General features: G+C 44.8%; 1 protein-coding gene across 5 annotated transcripts in view; it reads right to left on the bottom strand.

Annotated features, from left to right (window-relative positions):
* LOC120017633 (calcium/calmodulin-dependent protein kinase type II subunit gamma) overlaps positions 1 to 26,340 on the bottom strand; it is a 107,859-nt gene that overhangs the window by 13,415 nt on the left and 68,104 nt on the right. The window contains exons 6-16 of one of the 5 annotated variants that reach the window (XM_038960537.1): positions 25,857 to 25,929; positions 22,622 to 22,724; positions 19,514 to 19,597; positions 19,333 to 19,427; positions 15,253 to 15,375; positions 14,975 to 15,058; positions 14,824 to 14,866; positions 13,901 to 13,960; positions 10,555 to 10,598; positions 1,330 to 1,374; positions 698 to 743 (exon numbers count right to left, since the gene is read on the bottom strand). In XM_038960537.1, the coding sequence (XP_038816465.1) occupies positions 698 to 743; positions 1,330 to 1,374; positions 10,555 to 10,598; positions 13,901 to 13,960; positions 14,824 to 14,866; positions 14,975 to 15,058; positions 15,253 to 15,375; positions 19,333 to 19,427; positions 19,514 to 19,597; positions 22,622 to 22,724; positions 25,857 to 25,929 (800 nt within the window). Of the gene's footprint in view, positions 1 to 688; positions 744 to 1,329; positions 1,375 to 3,485; positions 3,570 to 10,554; positions 10,599 to 13,900; positions 13,961 to 14,823; positions 14,867 to 14,974; positions 15,059 to 15,252; positions 15,376 to 19,332; positions 19,428 to 19,513; positions 19,598 to 22,621; positions 22,725 to 25,856; positions 25,930 to 26,340 lie in introns of all 5 variants that reach the window. The other 4 variants (XM_038960533.1, XM_038960532.1, XM_038960535.1 and 1 more) reach the window with 4 other exon arrangements.

Genomic DNA, 26,340 nt, shown 5'->3' on the forward strand with positions numbered 1-26,340 from the left:
CAAGAATGGGGAGACTAGGGACTATCTAAAGACATATAAGGCCTTCATGTGCTAGTTTAGTAGTTTGTTCAGACAAAGCATAGTCTACGTCCACGGCTAGACCGCTCAGTATTCAGCTCCGTCTCTCACAGTCTGAAAAGCTAAGACTACTGTGCTTTTTTTCCATTCTCAGCAAGACATTTCCTTTCACTCTGTAGGAATACAAACTAATTTGACTTCTCCACAGCAGCTGTAAGGACCAAAGGAAAAGCTGTTCTCCAGTGCTTCCTCATTCCCTCTCTAGCCATATAATGTATACTCATTTACAAACACCTTCCATCTGTGTTTACCTCTCTTATAGGACACATTTCCCAGATGCTCACAGGCCCAGACACCAGCCTGACAGTTAACTCAGGCCATCAAAGGCTCCCAGGCCTTGATCATAATCTATTCTCTTTCTAAAGAAATGAAGGAGAAGGATTGACAACACAGGAGCACATGAATGATCAGTTTGTATCCCCATTTCTCAGATAACTATGGCTTCTTCAATCATGTGTATAATATATACTACCTCAAGAGAATCCACTGGCCAAGATCTCTGAGGCCCATCTTGAATTCTAGCCCTGTCTTTCTGACCAACACTTTTGCAGACAGATATAGAGATAGAAGACGTGCGAGAACATGCAGAGTAGGTGAACGTTTGGCATACCTTTCCTACCTTTCACATCCTCCTCTTCTGTGATGTTACAGCTCTCTGTAGAGCCCTGTAGGGGAGAGGAGTGATGGACAGAAACATGGAGGATAGAGAGGAGGAGGAAATGAGAGACAGAGATATAACAGGAGGAAACAGCGTTAGTCTGTGTGCTGAGGGATGACTTGGATGGGGCCTTTCCCAGGTGGACGGACAGACAAACGGTTGGACGGACGCTCCCTCGGAGGAACACAAACCCTGCACAAACCAGCCAGGCAAACAGGAGGGCGAGCGCATGAGGACCCACACCAAACACAGCCTTTTGGTGAGGTGGGGTACAAACTGTGTGTTAAGGGTGTGTGTATGTGACTTTTTTGGTGTGTATGTGACTTTTTTGGTGGCTAAGCCAGTGTGGTTTGGGCGAGTGAGGGACTGTTGCAGCAGTTGCGGCTTGTGTCTTTTGAGGGTTAGTGCGACTAAGTTAGTGTGACTGTCAGTAGATGTGGAGTGGTTAAGCGTTCATGGCGTTAGCGCCGCTCTAAGGTATCTTAGTAGAGCTCCAGCCACTCTGAGGTACCTTAGTAACCACTCTAAGGTATTTTAGCATTAGCATTAGCCTATAGCGGCTATGGGATTAGAGAGGTGCAGTAGCGGCTTACCTTGGTGCCGTCAGCTGGGTTGTGCACGACAGTGGTCTGTGGTTCCTAGGGGAAGCAGGAGAGAGTTTAACATGCGGTGACCACCAGGGAAGGCCCAGGGCGTGTGGGATACACACAGTCCACACGCCCGGTGCATGTAAACACACAAACACAGCGCCAAGCACACACGCCACAGCACAGAGGCAGCAGAGGGGCTCCGTCATGGGGGGCGACGAGACAGGATGGGGTTTTGAGAATTAGACCATACTACAAACTACCCCATTTCACTAGAGGAAGGAGCTATGGGACTAAATCACTTATCATTGGAGCTATCAGATGTAGAAGAGGGCATCTAAAACGTAAAGAAACAGAGGAGGGGACACACACACAGACGGAAAAGGCTGCAAAGTCTGAATTGAGGATGAGGGGATTGACTGGCTATGAGATTGGATCAGCAGCCCCCCTCCTTCTCCAACCTAGACCCTGCCGTCACAGTCAGTCACCATGGAAACACTCATCGCAAAAGCGCCTAATAGCTTACAATACTGCATCACAGACACCCCCAAGGCACTCCCACATAGCACACCCCTGGACCTTCCCACAGGACACTGGTCTACAGACTCAATCTCAACAAAACCACCTACACACATGAAGATGCAGTCCCTCAGATAATGGGGCCATTAACTTAAAGGGATAGTGCAACGTTTTGGCAATTAAGTCACGCAGAGACATACAAATGGTATCCATTAGTTAATCTCTGGGTTAGTAGAAAGAAGGGCTTAGTCGCCAAAATGTTGCACTGTCCCTTTAAATGGTACCACAGAGCCTGACATTCTGCCCTTCAGGAAGTTTATGCATCGTAGCTGATCAGAAAAGGCTTGGAGGCTGATATAGCATAGACAGCACTGTCTTGGGATGACTGACAGATCAACTGAGCGGGGACCCAGAGAGACAAACCATCCTTTAACACTGACCACATCAGCCAATGAATCCACAACAACACCAAATAGCTTACCGGTAGCCCTACTGGAGAAGAGTAAGAAACGAATCTTCCCAATCAGTTTGATGGAGGTGGTCCTCTGATTTGGCTTTGATAGAAAAGGGTTTCTCTTAGCCTGGGCAGGGCTCTACAGTGCAACCATTTTACTTGTATATGCGAGCTGGAATTTGAATTTAGGAGCAGCATTGCGCCTAGACAAATGAAGGGTGGGTGCCTGATTGACATTCCACAATTCTACAGTACATTGTTGCCTTGCCAAACACCCGGGCTAAGATTCTCTCCCTCCTACAGGTTTAAAGTCTCTCTCAGGTCACTGGAGCTCAGTAGTCTGTCTGACAGACACCACTATACATGCCTCTAGGCTTTTTCACCACAGTTCTTTGCTTCCCCTGTATATGTTCTGTTAACAGAGTAGAGGGGCAGAGACAGGACTGGAAAGGGAGGTTCAATGTCACTTTAGATGAGTTGTATTATTGAAATGTTGTGTGGGTGCCCTGGGGGAAGGGTTCACAAGGAAATACTTGTAGATAGAGGGACTGCATATTCCATACAATTGGGATATCTCTGTTTCCTGACATTTCTGGATCCTGTTTTACCCATGAGCTTTTGAATCCTGTTTTAATTTGGATCCTGTTTTAATGAGCTTTTGAATTTCCTTGTTTTGAATTTGGTATCATAGTTTAAAAAAATATTTTGACACACACCCCGGTTATTCAGCTACCGTCCTATAAATGTGTAGCGTATCAAATCCCCAGCATTATCACAGGAGAAATACAAATACCCACAACAGACCCCTAGGAACATTCAATCGTGACATTGTGAATATATTCTAAAATACCATTATCTGTGTATGTTTTGTTGTGCATCGTCATATATGTCTGTGTTTGACAAGAAAGTAGGATTGGGTAAAACAGGAGCCTCATGAGAGAGGGTCACAGGCACAAACCAGTTGTTCGGTTTAAAAACCATCAAAACCATCGTCAACATCACACTTTTTTCAAAATGGAGGTGAAGAGGAGAGGGTGGAAGGAACGGAGGGGAAAAAAAGGGAGAGTCAATAAAGGGGATGAGACAAACAGATGGCAAAAAGCAAGAACTAAACAGAAACTTAGGGACTAATCCAACGGAACAGGGTGAGTAAAGCAACAATGAGAGAAACCAAGTATAGATGAGATACCATTGGTGCTGAAGATGATATGCTGCTGTCTTTGGTGCTGCTGGTACTGCTCACTACACTGTTTTTATTGTTGTTTGTCTGCGGCTGGGGCAAAAAAAACAACAACACAAAATGACTTCTACAGAGTATACTGTATGTATATATGTATATACCCATGGGACTGTTCAGCCCCAGTCTACGAGGCTGAGGTGCAGGTCGGTGAGTGTGTGTCATGGAAGAGATATCTTCTTCAAGCTACAGTAAACAATGTTGTCTGCAGAGACTTACGCCTGCAGTGTGCCTGCCAATGTGTTCGGATGGTGTTTTTGCAGGGACAATTGTTGTCTGTGCAGTATGCACTACGCACTTGCTTTAATTCAGCAGCAGTGTTTTCCCTTTGATACATAAAATGACTGCCTCTTTTGAAAGTCAAAAGGAATTTGTAGGTGCAGAAAGACGCGCTCTGAAGACATTGACACTTCTGTGCAAGCAAATGAACATTCTTGACACGCTAAATTAATTTAGCGATTTTCTTTCATTTCGGAAATGCCTGTGTGGAGGTCTCCAATTGGGTGTTTGAAGTGGTTTTGAGTCCGTGTCTACCTCTTGAGTGTGATTTCTCTTGTTGCATTACAGTCTACAGTCTTTGCAGATATTGCACACTTTAGTAACATTTCTAAATACACAGGAATATCGAACACATTGTAAAAAATCTCTTAACGACTTTGAGAGTAGAACCAGACAGGACCCAGCACTTCAATCTCAATATTGATTGGTACCTGCTAGGGTAAAGAAACCACTGTCCCTGGGGACAGCATAGAACACAGTCTGCACCACCTTGTGGAATCAGATCAGAACAAGCACTTAACATCTTTGGACCACAAAGAGTCAACCCAGACAGCCAATATCAAATGGCTACAGAATCTGGTTAAGGAATGAAGAATAAGTGACTAGCGGCGCCTAGTTGTCTGAGTCTGTGCATGCAGTGAAAGGCCTTGATGAGAAGGTTGGTGTCTCTCCCAAACGGTTTAGGCATGTATGTATCTGGAGGATTTCCTGAGTAAGACAATGAAAAGTAAGTTGCATAGAGAAGAAAGCCTCTCGCCAACAACCCCACAGCCTGACTGTTGTGTCAATAAAGAGCACTAGACCCTAGAATATCTTCAAGGCAAATAAGAATGTAACTAATATTGCAACTATCCCTTTAACAGAGAGTCTTTCCAGATGAATTCATGAGAGGTGTTGAAAAGTATGATCTGTCAATAAAAGGTTAAGAGCAAAATGCTGTTGAGGTTTCAGCTGGTACCGGAGTACTTTACTGGTGATCAAATGTCCCAGACAGAGTAGCCTTTTGACACGTCTCTGCCGTGGTCACACTGATACTGAACAAGGCACAGCTCAATGCTCACATTCCCCAGAAACTGAAGCTACAGTACACGTCAGACATTAGTCCAGTGCCACCACTCCTCTCTTTCTCTTCTAACAGAAACTAACGGCTAAATGATCACAACTACCCGTGAAAGGGGATGAGATGGTTGTGATGGTGGGCACATTTGATTGTAGTATTATTGTTCTAAGCAATATGGACATTCTTATGGTTTTAATGGACCCACAATAGGTTTGAAGAGAGCATTTTAAACACTCATTCCATCCCAAGAGTAATGCAAGCAAAGCTTCAGTGTCTAGTTGAGCTGTTCCAGCTCTGGGGTATAGAACCTGACTCTGTTAAGACTATAATACTGTGTAGCCTACTGTGTATTTCTAACATTGAAATCTTTACATCAAAGAGAACAAGAGCTGTCGTCGCTAAGACGGCGTCATCTCTTAAAGCTAGAATCCTTAATAGCTACATCAATTTTTTTACTTATAAATGAATGATATATACCCATTAATGATATATACCCATATACCCATATATACCCAAGAATATAACTTATATGCATCATGAACTTAATTTAACTGTCGTACCTCATCAGAACCCAAAATATAAGCTATTTTACGCCAATGTTTGTAAACAAAGTCAATGTAAACAAACACTGTATAGCCTATAACTGTTAGTTTTAATTAATTCTACCTTTAAATTATAAATAGTAGCACTTACACTACACTAACAGTTATATATCAATGTTATAAATATAATTTAGACTAGCTTTAAATACAGTTTCTTGATTCATTTTCCTGGTAGGCTCACAGATTCCCACTTTAATTCAATACATATACCTTTACAATTAGACTGAAAAACAACTGACCTACATTCAACCCCAAACCACAAATGACAGCTACTCTACATAGCAGATCTTTTCATGGAGTGTGTATGGTGTTGTGGGGAGTGTGCAGTGGTGGTAAGCATGGGGCTTGAGATAGTGCTGGGGTGGGGTGGTGCAGGATGGCCAGAGAAGAGGGGTCCAGGCTGTGGGATGGATCCTTACAGTGGGCCTCAATGAGGCTCTATGGCTGCGTCTACAGACAGCCCAATTCTGATATTTTTTCCACTCACTGGTATTTTGACCAATCACATCAGATCTTTTCACATAAGATATTTTTCAGTGCTGATCTGATTGGTCAAAAGACCAATTAGTAAAACATGATCAGAATTTGGCTGCTTGTGTAAACGCAGCCAAAGACATGTGAGGTACACTACATGACCAAACGTATGTGGATACCTGCTCGTCGAACATCTCATTTCAAAATCATGGGCATTAATATGGAGTTGTTACCCCCTTTGTTGCAATAACAGCCTCCACTCTTCTGGGAAGGCTTTCCACTAGATGTTGGAACATTGCTGTAGGGACTTGCTTCCATTCAGCCACAAGAGCATTAGTGAGGTTGGGCACTGATGTTGGGCAATTAGGACTGGCTCGCAGTCAGCGTTCCAATTCATCCCAAAGGTCTTCGATGGGGTTGAGGTCAGCGCTCTGTGCAGGCCAGTCAAGTTCTTGCACACCGATCTTGACAAACCATTTCTGTATGGACCTCACTTTGTACACGGGGGCATTGTCATGCTGAAACAGGAAAGGGCCTTCCCCAAACTGTTGCCACAAAGGCCCTGTCCAGGGGTATCATCGGATGGGGCCACAGTGTCTCCTGACCCCTCCTGTCTCAGCCTCCAGTATTTATGCTGCAGTAGTTTATGTGTCGGGGGGCTAGGGTCAGTTTGTTATATCTGGAGTACTTCTCCTGTCTTATCCGGTGTCCTGTGTGAATTTAAGTATGCTCTCTCTAATTCTCTCCTTCTCTCTTTCTTTCTCTCTCTCGGAGGACCTGAGCCCTAGGACCATGCGTCAGGACTATCGGGCATGATGACTCCTTGCTGTCCCCAGTCCACCTGGCCTTGCTGCTGTTCCAGTTTCAACTGTTCTGCCTGCGGCTATGGAACCCTGACCTGTCCACCGGACGTGCTACCTGTCCCAGACCTGCTGTTTTCAACTCTCTAGAGACCGCAGGAGCGGTAGAGATACTCTTAATGATCGGCTATGAAAAGCCAACTGACATTTACTCCTGAGGTGCTGACTTGCTACACCCTCGATAACTTCTGTGATTATTATTATTTGACCATGCTGGTCATTTATGAACATTTGAACATCTTGGCCATGTTCTGTTATGATCTCCACCCGGCACAGCCAGAAGAGGACTGGCCACCCCTCATAGCCTGGTTCCTCTCTAGGTTTCTTCCTAGGTTTTGGCCTTTCTAGGGAGTTTTTCCTAGCCACCGTGCTTCTACACCTGCATTGCTTGCTGTTTGGGGTTTTAGGCTGGGTTTCTGTACAGCACTTCGAGATATTACCTGATGTACGAAGGGCTATATAAAATACATTTGATTTGATTTGAAAGTTGGAAGCACAGAATCGTCTAGAATGTCATTGTATGCTGTAGCATTAAGATTTCCCTTCACTGGAACTAAGGGGCCTAGTCCAAACCATGAAAAACAACAAACTTTACAGTTGGCACTATGCATTGGGGCAGGTAACATTCTCTTGGCATCCGCCAAACCCAGATTCTTCCGTCAGACGGCCAGATGGTGAAGCGTGATTCCTCACTGCTCCAGAGTCCAACGGCGGCGGGCTTTACACCACCCCAGCCGACGCTTGGCATTGTACATTGTTGATCTTAGGCTTGTGTATGGCTGCTCGGCCATGGAAACCTATTTCATGAAGCTTTCGACGAACAGTTCTTGTGCTGACATTGCTTCCCGATGTGGTTTTGAACTTGGTAGTGAGTTTTGCAACTGAGGACAGACGATCTTTACGCACTACGCGCTTAAGCACTTGGTGGTCCAGTTCTGTAAGCTTGTGTGGCCTACCACTTCGCGGGTGAGATGTTGTTGCTCCTAGATGTTTCCACTTCACAATAACAGCACTTACTGTTGACCGGGGCAGCTCTAGCAGGGCAGAAATTTGATGAACTGTCTTGTTGGAAAGGTGGCATCCTATGACGGTGCCACGTTGAAAGTCACTGAGCTCTTCAGTACGGGCCATTCTACTGCCAATGTTTATCTATGTAGATTGTATGGCTGTGTGCTTGATTATATACACCTGTCAGCAACAGGTTTGGCTGAATCCACTAATTTGAAGGGGTGTCCACATACTTCTGTATATTTAGTGTAGGTACTGTAGGTGACTGCACATGCAAGCACTCCACATCTCCTATGCCTCATCCCTACTCAATTCTAGTCCCAAGGTCTGCAGTACTGCTGGTTTCTATCATTCCCCTCTAATCAGGGAGTAATTCAGACCTGGGACACCAGGTGATTGGAATCTCTGGTCAATCAGTAACACTGGTCAATCAACTGCCAGGGAGAAAATAAAGCCAGCAGTAATGCGGATTTGACTACCCCTGTCCTGTTGGTCACTACAGAGAGGCTGTGATTGGATGACCATTTCAGAGTGTTCTTTGCCCTGTGACATTCTCTGTCCTGTGACATTCCCCAAAAGATGTATCGGTCACTACTGGGTTGTTGCTGCTAAAGATTATTTTGTAGGCAACCAAGACAGAAAAAATAAAAGTGGGAAAAAAGAGAAAGTTTCTCTTAAAGGGGAAAAACATGAGGGTTCAATAAATCCTCCGAAACTTGAAAAATAAAGAAACAAAAAATATAGATATTTACAATGGCACAAATGCACCCTATTCCTGTTGCTAGGCCAAGTCTGCTGCCATGGGATACACTACCATTGCCATGGTAATCAGTGCGTCTCTGGGAAAGTGGAATGGGGGGGGGGGGGTCACTTGTGTGTCCCTTTTCAAACAGATCCTGAAAATTACTTCAAATGTTTTCTCTCCTATACAGACAAATGTTCCGTAGGCTTTTCCCTGCATCAAAAAAACAACATTGAACTCTATCTATGCTATTTCTTTTCTGCTACAGTTCTTTTTTCCGGCTCTTTGGAGGGTTGTGCGGGAGAGACCTTGGCTATAGTTTGGGGTTTGAGTTTCTGGCTTGGCACTGACCTACAGCTTCTTTCTGGGCAACCCTGGAGCTGTGAGCCAATGTGGGGGATGAAGGGACCTACTCTGGGGGGAGACAGTAGGCTAGTGAGTCCATAGACAGGTAGGCTTGGCCTGGCTGCTGGGGAGAGCATTGAGGGGAAATGCAGATGCAGGAAAGGGATGGTGTGTGTTTTTTGCGTGTGCGCATTTGTTCGTGTGTCTGTTTGCGCATGTATGCGTGTGTTAGCCCATGTACTGTAGATACTGGTTCTGTGGAAGGGAAATGGTTATGGTGGTGAGAATGCTGGAGATGTTGGATGGAATTGAGAGAGCCAATGGAATTCCAACAAGACAAACTGCCACAGACCCTCTAGCATCTCGACCGAGAGAGAAAGAGAGAGAGGGAACAAAAGAGAGAAGGAGAAAGAGAGAGAGGGAACAAAAGAGAGAAGGAGAAAGAGAGAGGGAACAAAAGAGAGAAGGAGATAGAGAAAGACAAAGCAGATCTCACCATCAAACAAACACTGGAGCTGGACTTCCTTTTCTGAACAGATTGCAACAGAGAGGAGGGAAAAACAGGGCATCATAGGGAAAAATGAACCAATAAAAATAGAGGGGGAAAAATGAAGCTGCCAGTTAGATCCCACAGAGAAAAAAACATCCACAGGAGCTTGAAGGACAAACGGGAAACATAGAGGGAGGGCTTTCCACCAGTAAAATAAAATGACATAGCTGTAAAGCAATATGGATCCATTAAGTCATATTCAACAAATTTATGATCATGACCAATGATATCATGCCACAGATTACAAACATCTGCGTGTGTCCAATGGAAACCTATATTTACTTGTGACCTGAAGTGTTTGACATGAAACCCTGATGAAGACGGCTTAGCTCTCGAAACGTTGGTAAATAAATGATTGCGTCGGAGCTACTAGAATGTGCAGCTTTTCTTTTTAACGTTAAGGCGGGTTGTGTTGCTTTAGACCTGGTTATTGTTTGGCCTTTGTCGATCACGGCACTTCACTGCATGCACTGACTCCTTGTTGAAAACCAATGATCTTTCAGCATGCGGATCACTCGGATCACTAAGGATCAGAGGAAAGGTTTTGCTGGTGAAAAAAATCGTCCTACTTGTCTTTCTGTGCTAACTGTCTGCACACACAAAGATACACACTCACACACATCCAAACTGAAAATCATAACTTTACTATCAATTACTATGGGTGTAGATTATATACCATTTACACAATCTGGATAGCTGATATCGACAGTGAAGTAATATTTATCTATAATAACCTTGTACCGTTCCTCCCAGCAAGCGATATTTCAACTGCCTGTCATTTTATAAACATTACAGACACTGAGTTGTGAGACTTGGGGAAGGGGAGGTCAAAACGCTGGTCTCTCCGTTCCCACAGCATACACTGGAAATCTGTCTCCTAATGCCAACACACTTCTCAGGAAAATAGAGAAATAGCAAGAGCAGAAGAGAGAGAGAGAAAGAGCTGACAAGACAGAAGAGAGAGAGAGAGAGAGAGCTGACAAGACAGAAGAGAGAGAGAGAGAGAGCTGAAAAGACAGAAGAGAGAGAGAGAGAGAGCTGAAAAGACAGAAGAGAGAGAGAGATGAGGCACAGAACTTCCATACAGCTCAAAACACTTACCTTCACTCCACCATCCGACTTCTTGTTTAGTAAACTTTTGCATGCTGAAACAGAAGAGGGAGAGGGACAGACGTTAGGACATGACTGGCAACTAATCTAGAACAAACCACGCCCAGCGTCAATCAACCAGGAGCCATAATACTGTAGGAGGAAAATAGAGGACAGTGATGTCACAAGCCTCTGTGGTCACTGAGGTGAAGACCTGCTCAGTAGTCATCTGACGCTTGGACATTGAAGACTGTAGGGAGCAGGGTACCTGTATGTACAGTGAGAGCAGGGTGGTACAACAGTACCGTTTCCTTTTCAGCATGCCTCACAGACATATTATCACATACAGGTACATGCTCTCGACGCCACACACACTGTACACACATTACAGTACCTTGCAAACTCTCACATAGAAAAAGAAAAACGACAGAGTGAGACATATAAACACACAGAGAGACACAGAAACGGAGAAAAACACACACACACAAACACATATATATGATAACCTTCAATCAGGTCTCAAAGATCCTCAAAGTCCCTTACCTTCCATTGAAAAATGTAGGAAGGAGGGCAAGGGGAAAAGAGGGCAAGATTTGTTTTTTTAAAGGTCAGTATCTTCATATATCGTGACAACAGGCAAAAATTGGTCTCAGGCTCGTTCGCAGGTGGTTCATGCGATGGTGGTTGGTTGGTCATATCAAAAGCTTGGCATGCATTATCCACAGCAAACTACAGCTCCCAGAGTGCAGCTCAGCTCCCAGAGTGCAGCCCAGCTAAAGGGTGCATCGTAGGGGGGAAAAGGGAGACACCCTGCCTGCCAGGCATCTAAAGCCTAGACTGTCCTGCGGTTGTAAGCCGTAACCAGTATATCTTCGTTCAACTGCTGCAATTAAAACAATTGAATTCCATCTATCATCCAGGCGGGAGAAACAAGACAACAAACAGCAACAGAAAGGGCCAAGGGGTCGTGTCCAAGTGTTACGCAAAGCTTCTGTGGGCGTGACCCATCACCAACCAACTCAAGCTGCCAGTGACATAGTGCTGTTCTTTCACCATAGGAAGGTTCACGACGGGAAGAAATCAAACGGAGCAAGCAACACGAAAGAGATAAAACCAGAAAGAAATCAGAACCACCCAGGTGCATCTGGTAACCCATGCAGGCTTGCAGAGGCACAGATACATGCTGGCTGGTTGGAGGTGCCAGTCCATGCAGGCGAATGCAATGAGGCTGTGGGGTATGGGCATCAACTGGGCATTGATTAAGATCTGTGGATGTTAATTGGACTGATTTGCGGGGGAAAAGTAGGGTGTGGGTGTTTGTTAGTTATTTTGTTTTTAGAGCTAAGACTGCCCAAACGTTCGTTGGCAAAGATTTATTTAGTGGAAAGAAAGAGAGACATGCACACACTAGGTAGGTAGACTGGCACACATATTGTGCATGCACACACACACCCAGTCCTGTTGTATCAGCGCTGTGACTTAGTGTGCATTAATAACCTAAGCTAAATCAGGTTAATGTTAAAGGTGTGAAATATGTCTGAATATAGACAAAAAAATGTAATTATTATGGAAATTATGGAAATATTTCTGTCTGCTATCAAACAGCCTCAGACAGCTCTAAATATAGCAGACTAACCAACATCATCGTTAAGTTTGTAGACGACACGACGGTGGTAGACCTGATCGACGACGAGACAGCCTTTAGGGAGGTCAGAGACCTGGCAGTGTGGTGCCAGGACAACAACCTCTCTCTTAATGTCAGCATGACAAAGGAGCTGATCATGGACTACAGGGAACGGACGGCCGAGCATGCTCCCATTCACATCGACGGGGCCGAAGTGGAGTAAATCACTGGGGCCGAGCTTCCTGCCATCCAGGACCTCTATACCAGGCGGTGTAATTGTCAAAGACTCCAGCCACCCAAGTCATAAACTGTTCTCTCTGCTACCAGACGGCAAGCATTACTGATGCACCAAGTCTGGAACCAAGATGAGCCTGAATAGCTTCTACCCACAGGCAATAAGACTGCTAAATAGCTACCCGGACTATCTACATTGACCCTTTTCGCACCAACTTTTTTGACTCATCACATACGCTGCTGCTACTGTTTACTATCTGTCACTTTACTCCTAGTTATATGTACATATCTACCTCAATTACCTCGTACCCCTGCACATCGACTCTGTACTGGTACCCCATGTATAGGCAAGTTATCGTTACTCATTGTGTATTTATTATTACGTGTTTTTCTTTTCTATTATTTCTCTATTTTCTTTCTCTCTGCGTTGTTGGGAAGGGCCTTTCACTGTTAGTCCACACCTGTTGTTTACGAAGCATGTGACAAATACAATTTGATTTGATTTGACTCCCTACCTGCGTGAGAGAGCACGCGTGTGACAATGAGAACTATGTCTGTCACCTTCAATTCTCATTTCTTTAGAACATCACACAATGTTAATGCGTTGCCAAGGGCTAAAATAGAACTCCTTTCTATTTCTGACGCAGATCGCGATGCAAGTCCTGCCTCTCCCCATTGGTTTATAGAAGCAGGTACCCACGTGCCATCTCCTCATTGGTTATACCCACCTGGGTGATTGAAAGACGAACTGTGTTGCCGGTTGTCGTGGTAATACTATGAAAGTTTAGATGCCAATCACCATGTAAGTTCAAAGATGAAAAAGCCTGGAACGAGGAGAGATGACTAGAAACGATTCGGTTGACCGTTTTTTGTGTGGATTAATTGTCAGAGTAGAGGACCTTGTGCATTTCAGGTAAAATAACAACCTAATGTTTATATCCCAGGACAAATTAGCTAGCAACAGCAAGCTAGCTAAATAGGACAAATTAGCTAGCAAGTGCAAGCTAACTAGATAAATTGCCATAAATGTTTAATGCTTTTTGACCTGTCCCCAAATTAATGTAATTGGTTCAGAGTTTGTTTTGATATTTTAACCTGCGTGTCGTGATCGCGTTTGGTGTAGGGGAACAAAATAAATGTATGCACGATGGAGCACGTGCGCAGCCGGTTTGGGTTCCGTGTAAGCCTTAGGGAGGGCCAGCCTTGGTCCAGAGTCCTGTATCACTCAGAGCGTGTAGTGTAGGGGTGAAGAGGGAGGGAGGGAGGGGGTTTGGGGGGCAGCGGGTGGGGTGTGTGTGTGTGTGTATGTGTCTGTGGGATGCCTTGATGGGAGGATGGCCACTCTAGAGCTGTAGAGTATGTGCCAGTGCGCAAGTCAGTGGGGGGTGGGGGGGAAACCAAGGGTCAGTGGCGGGCACTCCAGGCCACATGCTAACAAACCAGGGGGCAGTGTTGGCACAGTGCCAGGCTACTGCGGCTCCCCTGCCCTGACTAACATACCTTCTGAAGCAAGAGCAGCTGTGCTGGTGGTGGCCGCAGGGCTGGTGTGCTGTCGGCCCACTATTAGACAGAGAGGCATTCAGTTGGGAGGGACCAACCAGGGAAGAGGCGTGGCCTCTCTAGAGCACAGTGTCACTTACTTCTTTAAGTGCCCCCCCCGTTCACACCACTCACCCACCTTTTTCATCTCATAGATGATGTGAGGAGGGCGGGCAGATACATCCATGGGCTCCAAACTGTATATCCTACCGATACTTATGCCAGTGTGCACACTCGATGTTAACAACAACAAAAAACTTCAATGGCCTATCATTGATCACAACCGACTATAACAAAAGATTGCCACAAAAAACACCGAGATCAACAAGTGACAGTTATGCAGTGTTATGAAGCAACATTGTACACACAACACTACTTTCTTACGAGCAGAGAGCTCTATGTCTAATGTCTGTCCTCCACGATAGTGCTTTATAGAGTGGCCTTCAGACGAGGCTGAGATAAGCTCTTTACGTGCTGCTAGGATTTGAAATGGTAGTCTGAAATGTCTCAATTAGCCAGGAAACGTGGGCCATAGAACTTAGTATCCCAGTATTCCTTGGCACGCAGGTGGGTTGTGGATGTATACAAGGACAAACAACCTACTCTACACATCTGCACTTTACAATGCTCCTTATTATAAAGGTCACTATCTTATTTATAAAGTCTATAAAACAACAAAAAGCTCAATGCATCTACTTAGGGAAGTGGTTGAGAGAGTGTTCAAGGCAGTTTCATCTCCAAGGGAAGTTCAATCTGAGGTAAGGACACTAAACTTCTGAACATACAGAATTTATTATTGCCTATCTTTGGATCACTTTGACGAACTAGAACGCAGAAGAACACTAATGCCATTCTAAATGTGAACACCCAGATGCCCCCCTCACCTGAGAAGTTTCTGGTCACCAGCATGGTGGTAAGGATGGCTCCCTGGAGAAGACAGAATACAGAGCTAGGACAGGGGTGTATACAATCTCTCTAACACAACAGATATATTTGTGTGCACCCAAGTGAGTGTCAGTGTCTGTACACCCTCACCTTGAGTTTTCGCCTGGCGTTGAACTTGCGCAGGCACTCCACAGTCTCTTGGCGATGCATCATGGAAGCCACAGTGGAACGTTGCTGGTCGGGGGAAGAGGAGCAGAGAAGAGGTGGAAAGCAGAGAAGTAACAACAAATCAATGATTACGCCATCACAGCACCAGTTATGGAGGTAAAATGGGGCCAACGTTACCATAAATGTAATAGCGATACCGTACTCAAGTACATCCAAATTGAATGACGTGTGAGTGATAGCCTGGTGATGGGGTGACTTACGCAGATCCATGGGTGCTTGAGAGCCTGGTCAGCAGTGATCCTCTTGGCAGGGTTGATGGTCAACATCTGGTTGATCAGGTTCTTGGCTTCGGGGGTCACTGTGTCCCACTCTGGGGAGGGGAACTGGGAGGGAGGGAGCGAGGGGGTGAGAGAAAGAGGAGAAAATATTAGCGATGCGCATTAAGTAAATACGGTACAACGACAAATACACAGATAAACATACAGTGAGTTCCAAAGGTATTGGGACAGTGACACGCTTTGTTGTTTTGGCTCTGTACTCCTGCACTTTTGGATTTGAAAGGATGCAATGACAATGAGGTTAAAGTGCAGAGGGTATTTTCATCCATATCGGGTAAACCGTCTATAAATTACAGCACTTTCTGTACAGTCACCCCATTTTAGGAGACCAAAAGTATTGGGACAAATGATCTTATATGTGTATTAATGTAGTCCAAAGTTAAGTATGTGGTTGCCATGATTACAGATAATCCTGAATGAATCGTGAATAATGATGAGTAATAATATCATACTCCAAAAAAATGCTAACCTCCCCTGTTATTGTAATGGTGAGAGGTTAGCATGTCTTGGGGGTATGGTATTTGTGCATTTGTAACTTTCTCACTCATCATTATTCACGATTCATTCATGACTACCTGTAATCATCATAGCATCCACATTACAGTGCCTTCGGAAAATATCCCGACCCCTTGACTTTTTCCATATTTTGTTACATTACAGCCTTATTCTAAAATTGATTAAATAAATAAAAATCCTCATCAATCTACACCATACCCTATAATGACAAAAAGAAAAAATGGTTTTAAAATGTTTGCAAATGTATTAAAAATACAAAACAGAAATACCTTATTTACATAAGTATTCAGGCCCTTTGCTATGAGCCTCGAAATTGAGCTCAGGTGCATCCTGTTTCCATTGATCATTCTTGAGATGTTTCTACAACATGATTGGAGACCACCTGTGGTAAATTCAAATGATTGGACATGATTTGGGAAGACACACACCTGTCTATAAGGTCCCACAGTTGACAGTGCATGTCCGAGCAAAAACCAAGCCATGAGGCAAAGGAATTGTCCGTAGAGCTCCAAGACAGGATTGTGTCAAGGCACAGATCTGGGGAAGACTACCAAAAAATATCTGCAGCATTGAAGGTCCCCAAGAACATAGTGGCCTCCATGAATCTTAAATGGAAGAAGATTGAAACCACCAAGACTCTTCCTAGAGCTGGCCGCCCGGCCAAACTGAGCAATCAAGAGAGAAGTGTGGCTCACAATTGGCCCAGTGGCGTCCGGGTTAGGGGAGGGTTTGGCCGGGGTAGGCTGTCATTGTAAAATAAGAATTTGTTCTTAACTGACTTGCCTAGTTGAATAAAGGTAAAATAATAAATATGTAAAAGGCCATGGTCAGGGAGGTGACCAAGAACCTGATGATCACTCTGACAGAGCTCCAGAGTTCCTGTTGAGATGGGAGAACCTTCCAGAAGGACAACCATCTCTGCAGCACTCCACCATCAGGCCTTTATGGTAGAGTGGCCAGACTTAAACCACTCCTCAGTAAAAGGCACATGACAACCCACTTGGAGTTTCCCAAAAGGCACCTAAAGGACTCTCAGACCATGATAAACAAGATTCTCTGGTCTGATGAAACCAAGATTGATCTCTTTGGCCTGAATGCCAAGCATCACGTCTGGAGGAAACCGGCACCATCCCTACGGTGAAGCATGGTGGTGGCAGCATCATGCTGTGGGGATGTTTTTCAGCGGCAGGGACTGAGAGACTAGTCAGGATCGAGGCAAAGATAAACAGAGCAAAGTACTGAAAGATCCTTGATGAAAACCTGCTCCAGAGCACTCAGGACCTCAGACTGGGGTGAATGTTCACCTTCCAACAGGACAACAACCCTAAGCACACAGCCAAGACAACGCAGGAGTGACTTCAGGACAAGTCTCTGAATGTCCTTGAGCGTGGCCCAGCCAGAGCCCGGACTTGAACCCAATCGAACATCTCTGGAGAGACCTGAAAATAGCTGTGCAGCGAAGCTCCCCATCCAACCTGACAGAGCTTGAGAGGATCTGCAGAGAAGAATGGGAGAAACTCGCCAAATACAGGTGTGCCAAGCTTCTAGCGACATACCCAAGAAGACTCAAGGCTGTAATCGCTGCCAAAGGTGCTTCAACAAAGTATTGAGTAAAGGGTCTGAATTCTTATGTAAATATGATATTTCAGTTTTTATTAGCAAACATTTCTAAAAACCTGTTTTGCTTTGTCATTATGGGGTATTGTGCGTAGATTGATGAGGGGGAAAAAACTATTGAATCAATTTTAGAATAAGGCTGTAACGTAACAAAATGTGGAAAAAGTCAAGGGGTCTGAATACTTTCCGAATGCACTGTAGCTCAACACACACCACAGCACGAGGCTCTTTGTGATTGAGACTCATTGAATTAGTGAGTACTATGGTAGAGATATTGAGGAGGAGGAGGAGGTAGTGCTGGTCATGGTGGGCCTTTCCGCTTCATTCGGCCGGCCGCCCAAACTAATGCCCTGGCTGGTCCTCATAATCACATTGCTTCCAGACTGCAGCTCTCCGTCACACGCAAACACATTATAAAAACACATACACACACACACACATTACAAACAAGCATGCGCACCAGAAATGCGTACACACGCGCACCCGTGTGTGCACACGTACACACACACACACTGCAATCACACACAGACACACAAACACACACAGAGAGTACACACATTCGCAAAAGAATCTACCCACATTGCAGAGATGCCAAACAACGAAGCCTGCTATCTAATTACGAGGACTTATGAGGAAATATAATTGAACTGAATGGTGCTTTCAGACAGAAAATTAAACTAGATACAAAAATAAATAAATTGAATCATAAATTGAAAGTCGGGGCGTACTTGGACATTGCTGCATCGGAAAAGATTGCACCAAATCAATTACTGAAGCCAAAAACAATCCATGTTTATTCAGTTGCATTACACCTCACCCAATCAGATCTGATAAGACAATGGTCAAGACATGAGTAGACCGTATGAGTTGAATTAAGTGCTAACCAGAGGTGGCCAACCATCCTCCTGGAGAGCTACTAGCTGTGCAGGATTTTGCTCCAACCCAGTTGTAACATATCTGAACCTGAATTAGGAGGTAGTTAGTAACTAGCTGGTTAACAGCTACTTGTTAGATACTACTGCACTATTGGATCTAGGAACACAAGCATTTCGCAACACCCGCAATACATCTGCTAAATATGTGTATGTGACGGATAAAATTTGATTTGATTTAGTAGAACGAGCTCTCCCAAGCCCTAAACCAAAGGTATACAGAAAGAATACAAAACACAGTCCTGCTGCATGTATACACATCAGAGCATCCCTATTAGCTTGTATTCCTCACGCAGTAGTTGGAGTTGTGTCCCTGGGCTGCCACAGTGCTGTAGAGTCTCCTAGGCCCCTCCCCCTGGGTTAGTAACTGCAGAGGGCCGCTCTGACAGCCTCAATGGGCAGAAAACACAGCTCTATCGCAGCCAATTAAAAATTAACGAGAGCAAAATATGGACCGGGACCGTTTGGGTCGTTACGGGGAGCTGAAGGGTATGTGTGCACTCAGACAGGCACACACTCTCCCTGGTGTGGTCCGTTGAGCACACACACATGCAAACACACACACACACACACACACACAGTGTGAGGCTCTTTTGAGCTCTTCCCCCTCTCCTCCCATCAGTTTAGTGTTAATGGCCTGAGTGCTGCTAAAAGCTCCTTCAAGCCCAACCCAACACCACTCTGCTGCTTCCCTACAGCTCTACCTCCAGCCTTCTTCTCTCTTTCCCAAGGCCTCATCCAAACGTACACACACACGAGCGAGAGCGAACACGTGCATGCAACATACGTGCATGCACACATACACACTGGTCTCTCAGTGAATTCAACATAATATAATCATGCACACACAAATCTGTTCTAATCCCATAGAGGTGAATGGTAAACAGAGAGGGGGGGGGGGGGGGGGGGGGGGGGGGGGCAGATGGTCACTACTCACATCATAGGCCCCAGCCTTGATCTGCTGATAGAGCTTGTGCTGGTCCTCATCCCAGAAGGGAGGGTAGCCCACCAGGAGAATGTACAGGACCACACCTGCACACAGAACACACACACGGGGGGGGGGGGGGGGTTAGTATACACACACGCGCGCGCGCACATTGAAGGAGGGAGTCACTCACCACAGGCCCAGATATCCACCGGCTTGCCGTAGGGGTCCTTCCTCAAGACCTCTGGAGAGAGGTAGCCTGGAGTGCCTGCAAAACCTACAGCAGCAAATAACGTGTTAAAAGGAATTAAACAACAAAGTCTAGGATCTAATGTAGAGACATTGCAAGAGAAGTGTACCAACACAGCGTTCTATCATCCCCATTTAGGAGACCTCTACTCTGCCCTACAGTGAAACTGAGAGGTGTTTTTATTGTCCAGCCAAATTAATTGTAGGTAGATCATTGGAGATGTGGTCTTACTATGAGGTACTTTTTTATTCATATTGACCCTGACCTCTGACATGAACCTTTGACCCTAGACTGCAGTTACCGCCTTCTTGCTTGTTACACCCACTGGAATACATTTCCAGGCCTTTTTTCTTTAATACAATCTCGTGTTAGTATATTTATTGGTATGTGGCTGTCAGTGCCATATAGTTTGAGACTTGTATCAGCAAAGAACAATAAATAATACCAAGGTTTACCGTAGACACCGCAGCCCAAAGCTCAGTGAAACCAAGGAAAAAGGCAGTAACTGACGTGTGTGATGGAAGTTACTGGCTTTTTCCTTGGTTTCGCTTTAACTTTTTGCTGTTCCTGCTAACATGAACCCCCATTTTCTCCATAACACAACAGGATATTTGGATATTTGTCCACATGAAGCATGTACAGTTGAAGTCGGAGGTTTATATATACCTTAGCCAAATACATTTAAACTCAGTTTTTCACAATTCCTGACATTTAATCCTAGTAAAAATTCCCTGTCTTAGGTCAGTTAGGATCACCACTATATTTTAAGAATGTGAAATGTCAGAATAATAGCAGAGAGAAGGATTTATTTCAGCTTTTATTTTTTTTCATCACATTCCCAGTGGGTCAGAAGTTTACATACACTTAATTAGTATTTGGTAGCATTGCCTTTAAATTGTTTAACTTGGGTCAAACGTTTTGGGTAGCACTTCCACAAGCTTCCCACAATAAGTTGGGTGAATTGTGGCTCATTCCTCCTGGCAGAGCTGGTGTAACTGAGTCAGGTTTGAAAGACTCCTGGCTCGCACATGCTTTTTCAGTTCTGCCCACAAATGTTCTATAGGATTGAGGTCAGGGCGTTGTGATGGCCACTCCAATACCTTGACTTTGTTGTCCTTAAGCCATTTTGCCACAACTTTGGAAGTATGCTTGGGGTCCTTGTCCACTTGGAAGACCCATTTGCGACCAAGCTTTAACTTCCTGACTGATGTCTTGAGATGTTGCTTCAATATATCCACATAAATTTCCTTATGATGCCATCTATTTTGTGAAGTGCACCAGTCCCTCCTGCAGCAAAACACCCCCACAACATGATGCTGCCACCCCCTGCTTCATGGTTGAGATGGTGTTCTTCGGCTTGCAAGCCTTCCCCTTTTTCCACCAAACATAATGATGCTCATTATGGCCAAACAGTTCTATTTTTGTTTCATCAGACCAGAGGACATTTCTCCAAAAAGTACAATCTTTGTCCCCATGTGCAGTTGCAAACTGTAATCTGGCTTTTTTTATGGCGGTTTTGGAGCAGTGGCTTCTTCCTTGCTGAGCAGCCTTTCAGGTTATGTCGATATAGGACTTGTTTTACTGTGGATATAGATACTTTTGTACCTGTTTCCTCCAGCATCTTCACACGGTCCTTTGCTGTTGTTCTGGGATTGATTTGCACTTTTCGAACCAAAATATGTTCATCTCTAGGAGACAGAACGCGTCTCATTCCTGAGCGGTATGACGGCTGCGAGGACCCATGGTGTTTATACTTGCGTACTATTGTTTGTACAGATGAACGTGGTACCTTCAGGCCTTTGTAAATTGCTCCCAAGGATGAACCAGACTTGTGAAGGTCTACAATTTATTTTCTGAGGTCTTGGCTGATTTCTTTTGATTTTCCCATGATGTCAAGCAAAGAGGCACTGAGTTTGAAGGTAGGCCTTGAAATACGTCCACAGGTACACCTCCAATTGACTCAAATGATGTCAATTAGCCTATCAGAAGCTTCTAAAGCCATGACATAATTTTCTGGAATTTTCCAAGCTGTTTAAAGGCACTGTCAACTTGGTGTATGTAAACTTTGACCCACTGGAATTGTGATACAGTGAATTATAAGTGAAATAATCTGTCTGTAAACAATTGTTGGAAAAATTACTTGTCATGCACAAAGTAGATGTCCTAACCGACTTGCCAAAACTATAGTTTGTTAACAAGAAATTTGTGGAGTGGTTGAAAAACGAGTTTTAATGACTCCAACCTAAGTGTATGTAAACTTCCGACTTCAACTGTATTTAATGTATAAAAAATGTAAATAACAAATTTTTGACCAAATGTGCAGTTACTGCTCTTTTGCTTGGTAGGGCAGTATTAATGAGTAGCATTTTGATCTGACACGAAGGAACCAGCCAGGCTTCCATTCAGAGATGTCTAGTCTGTCCCTGGAGTGGGCACAGACATCTGCCTCTTTGGCAATATAAAACCAATTCTGCCAATTTGGAGCTGATTCCTCTACACTGATCTAATAAACATATATTAATGTATGTGGGTACTCAGCGAAGGCCTGCTGGCCCTGGTTTCTCTCTGGGGTCTGGTGTAAGTGACAGGTTCAAACTGCTCTGACTTGAAAGATAGACACGGGGGGGACAAATCAAATAGTTCTCCGATTAAAGGTGAGGAGCCCTACTATCAATACTGAACAACTTCTGGCCTCACTACCTTGATGTGCAAATACCAAGTGACATCATGCCAGTCAGTGAGAGATGGAGGGATGGTAGGCAGAGAGATGGAAGGAGGGAGGGGTGAGCAAATTATAATGCAGAAAGAGGAGAGGAATGAGTGGGAGGAGAAAGGAGGAGGTAAAAAATTGTCATTAGCCCAGAGGACTGCAGTAGTAAGATCAGTGACACTACCATTAAAGCCCAGTGTACTGATCACCCATTTTTATTCACTGAAGACTGACTTCTGACTTCTTCCTGCCATTGTACATCTTTCCTCTTGGTTTTTCTGTCATTACTATCATTGGTCTTTTTATGTCATGTACATTTGAATGTTCAGTCAAACTCTTACCGAACCATGCTTGCTCGTCTCCCTGCACGTCGATGGCCAGCCCAAAGTCAGCCAGCTTTACTGCAGCTCCCTTCAGCTTACTGGCCAGGAGCAGGTTTTCTGGCTACAGACCAGAGCAAAACCACAGAGACAGATAAAGAGAATCAATCAATGAGGCGAAACTAATTGAAGAACAAACTCCATCAAGAGGCTATAATATAAAAGTCACAGACAGAGTTGAGTCATTCAACGGAACTGTGAGGTCCATGTACGCTGACCGCAAAACATGACACGTATCTCGCTCAGAAATTCCATGAAAAAAATGTACTGTAGGTGAAAATGAAGACAGGCATGAATCATTAAAAGTCATGTGTGTCAGAAGTGGGTGGACATACATGGAGTGTACCACAGGGGGTCAGAGAGGGGCGTGAACGTAATTGTGTATGCTCTTCAATGCGGTGCCGAGTGCCCTCTTGGGCCTGGCTCAGTTTGATTCATGCTGCGACGGGCGCGTGACACTTTTGCTAAGTCTCTCTCTCTCAGGAGATAGGGATACAGAGAGAAAGAGAGGGGGAGAGAGACAGAGTGCAATAGAGACCTGGGGAACAGAGAAAGAGGTAAAGGGCAGAGGAGAGAAAAAGAGAGAGTAGACAGACAGAGACAGAAAGACAGAGCGCGAGAGATGACAACCGTCGGGATGAATTAGTCTCTACACTGGGGCTGCAGCAGTGTGACGTCATACAGGCTGCCATGGTAACCCAGCTGCCACCAGCACCTCTCTCCTCCCCTTTTCTCTTCCCTTGTTTACCTTCAGAAATTCAGCCTCTGGAGATGCCATGCAGGCAGCCAGCCCATTGTGATGGACTCTTTGTGTGTGTGTGTGTGTGTGTGTGTGTGTGTGTGTGTGTGTGTGTGTGTGTGTGTGTGTGTGTGTGTGTGTGTGTGTGTGTGTGTTTGGGGGGTGTTCATCTCTTCTTTCCCTCCATGTACACTACCGTTCAAAAGTTTGGGGTCACTTAGAAATGTCCTTGTTTTTGAAAGAAAAGCACATTTTTTGTCCATTAAAATAACATCAAATTGATCAGAAATACAGTGTAGACATTATTAATGTTCTAAATGACTATTGTAGCTGGAAACGGCAGATTTTTTATGGATTATCTACATAGGCGTACAGAGGCCCATTATCAGCAACCATCACTCCTGTGTTCCAATGGCACGTTGTGTTAGCTAATCCAAGTTTATCATTTTAAAAGGCTAATTGATCATTAGAAAACACTTTTGCAATTCTGTTAGCACAGCTGAAAACAGTTGTGCTGATTAAAGAAGCAATACAACTGGACTAGTTGAGTATCTGGAGCATCAGCATTTGTGGCATCGATACAGGCTATTATAAGTTTTACCCCTTTTTCTCCCCAATTTCGATCTTGTCTCATTGCTGCAACTCCCCAACAGGCTTGGGAGGCGAAGGTCGAGTCATGCGTCCTCAGAAACATGACCCGCCAGCTTAACCCGAAACACCGTTCACCTGACGACCGAGGTCAGCCTGCAGGCACCCGGCCCGCCACAAGGAGTAATTGGAGCGCGATGAGCCAAGTAAAGCCCCCCCCGGCCAAACCCTTCCCTAACCCAGACGACGCTGGGCCAACTGTGTGCCGCCCTATGAGACTCCCGATCACGGCCGGTGTGATACACCCCTCTTGTTCCATGCTCATATGGGCAGTGTGCGTCACGGCTGGATAGGCTGTGTTTCTGCTGTCAAAATTCATAACCAACTGCTTTTGGTTGGTCTTAAATATCCCTACCAGCGCTGCCTGAAATTAGCCCTTTGGATCATGTTTTTAAGGACACACCTATTTCCAACCCTTCCCATCTGAACGCAAGCGTGCTGATGTCTAACAGGTAAATGGTCAAACCTGGCGTTGGGGCTGGAAAATGCCAGTGTGCCAGTTTTTACATGATGAAATTGCAAACGTGTGTTTGACACTAATGCTGTTAACGTCAGATGAAAATAGGGCCCTTCATCTTTATCTATGTATCTAGTGCAACTGGGCCCCTCTCTCTCTTTAAAATGTCCAAAGGACATAGCATCATAGCATGGAGGTGCCGAGACCTCACTCCATGCTAACAGCAAATATCATACACACAAGTGTTTTACTATCCTTGTGGGGACCAAACAATTGATTCCCATTCAAAATCCTACTTCCCCTAAGCCTTAACCTAACACTAACACTAAACCTAACCCTAATTGCAACCCTAACACTAACCCCTGAGCCTAAAATAGCCTTTTTACTTGTGGGGACCGGCAAAATGTCCCCACCTGTCCGAATTCTCCTTGTTTTACTATCCTTGTGAGGACTTCTGGTCCCAACAAGGATAGTAAAACCAAAAACACACACACACTTCATTATTTCCCCTTCACTTACTGCTGGTCTCTGCGTTGGAGGGCTCTCAATCTGATGGCAACAATAGTTACAATGCATTTGACTTTCGTGGAACACCTCCCAGCCTGCCAGCTGAATGACGGATGGTTTTACTGGTAAATGTATTCAGAATAATGGTGTTGATACAAGATGCAGTTGTAGTAGTATTGGTAACAATGCTTTCAGTGCCGTGTTTATAAGAGCTGTACATTCAAGTGGCACTCTGTGATGTTCAACATTCATCTTGTAGACTAGAGCACGTAAACGGCTTGCTCTTGACAAAGGTAAGCATGCCTTAATGTCAAGCATGGGTCTGTTTTTCACCTAAACAAAAACAAAATAACTCTTTGAAGTGTGTCCTATTGTTAATACTGGAGTATGGTGATAAGTATCCCCAGGCTAGCCAGCTTTGTGTCTATTCGCTGTGATGTCACCCTGGCTATAAATAGCAGCCAAATGGTGTTCGTCTGCTTTCGTCAGAGATACAGAGAGAGAGCGAGAGAGGGAGGGAGAGGGAGAGGGAGAGGGAGAGGGAGAGGGGCTGGGGGATGATAATCACCTGAAATGCACTGTCTGGCTCAGTGCCTCTACGCACAATTCATCAGCACCAGCCCAGTCACTCTCTCTGACGTCCGAATATTTTTTTTCATTTGCCCACGTGTTTGCAATTTTGTGCGAGTTTTCATTGGCTTACGTATACACGCATGTGTGTGCGTGTGTATGCATATGACCCTGTAAGGTTGCCAGTGGGAGGAATTTGGGGGTTGGGGGCATGATGACGCACCGCACCCCCCCCAAACAGGTATTGCACATTGCCATGGTGATGGATTACTCACCTTGAGATCCCTGTGCACAATGTCATGCTGGTGCATGTGGTGGACACTCTCCAGGATCTGATTGATACACTGGCTGCAGAGAGAGGAGACACAGAACGCACACATCAATGCACAGCAGACACATCACACCCACCACACACTGACACAGTCAGGGGTAGGAACTAATGGAAACCACTGGTTTATGGATCAGATGAGGTGAGTTTCCCCTTGCTGTTTAAGCACTTTGAGCACTTTGAGATTCACTAAATTAATCCAATTCATGACTACTGCTGATTCTTATTATTAGAAACAGTAAACTACAACTACAGACTGATCGAGACAGACAGAGGGAGACAGAGAGAGAGACAGCGAGAGATAGACAGACAGAGAGAGCGACACAGAGAGAGCGACACAGAGAGAGAGCCAAGAGAAAAACAGAGAGAAAGAGGCAGACAGACAGAGAGAGACTGAAAGAGAGCAAATAGGGAGACTGAGAAAGACAGAG

This window comes from Salvelinus namaycush, chromosome 22, assembly GCF_016432855.1.
Source record: "Salvelinus namaycush isolate Seneca chromosome 22, SaNama_1.0, whole genome shotgun sequence".
Taxonomy (NCBI): domain Eukaryota; kingdom Metazoa; phylum Chordata; class Actinopteri; order Salmoniformes; family Salmonidae; genus Salvelinus; species Salvelinus namaycush.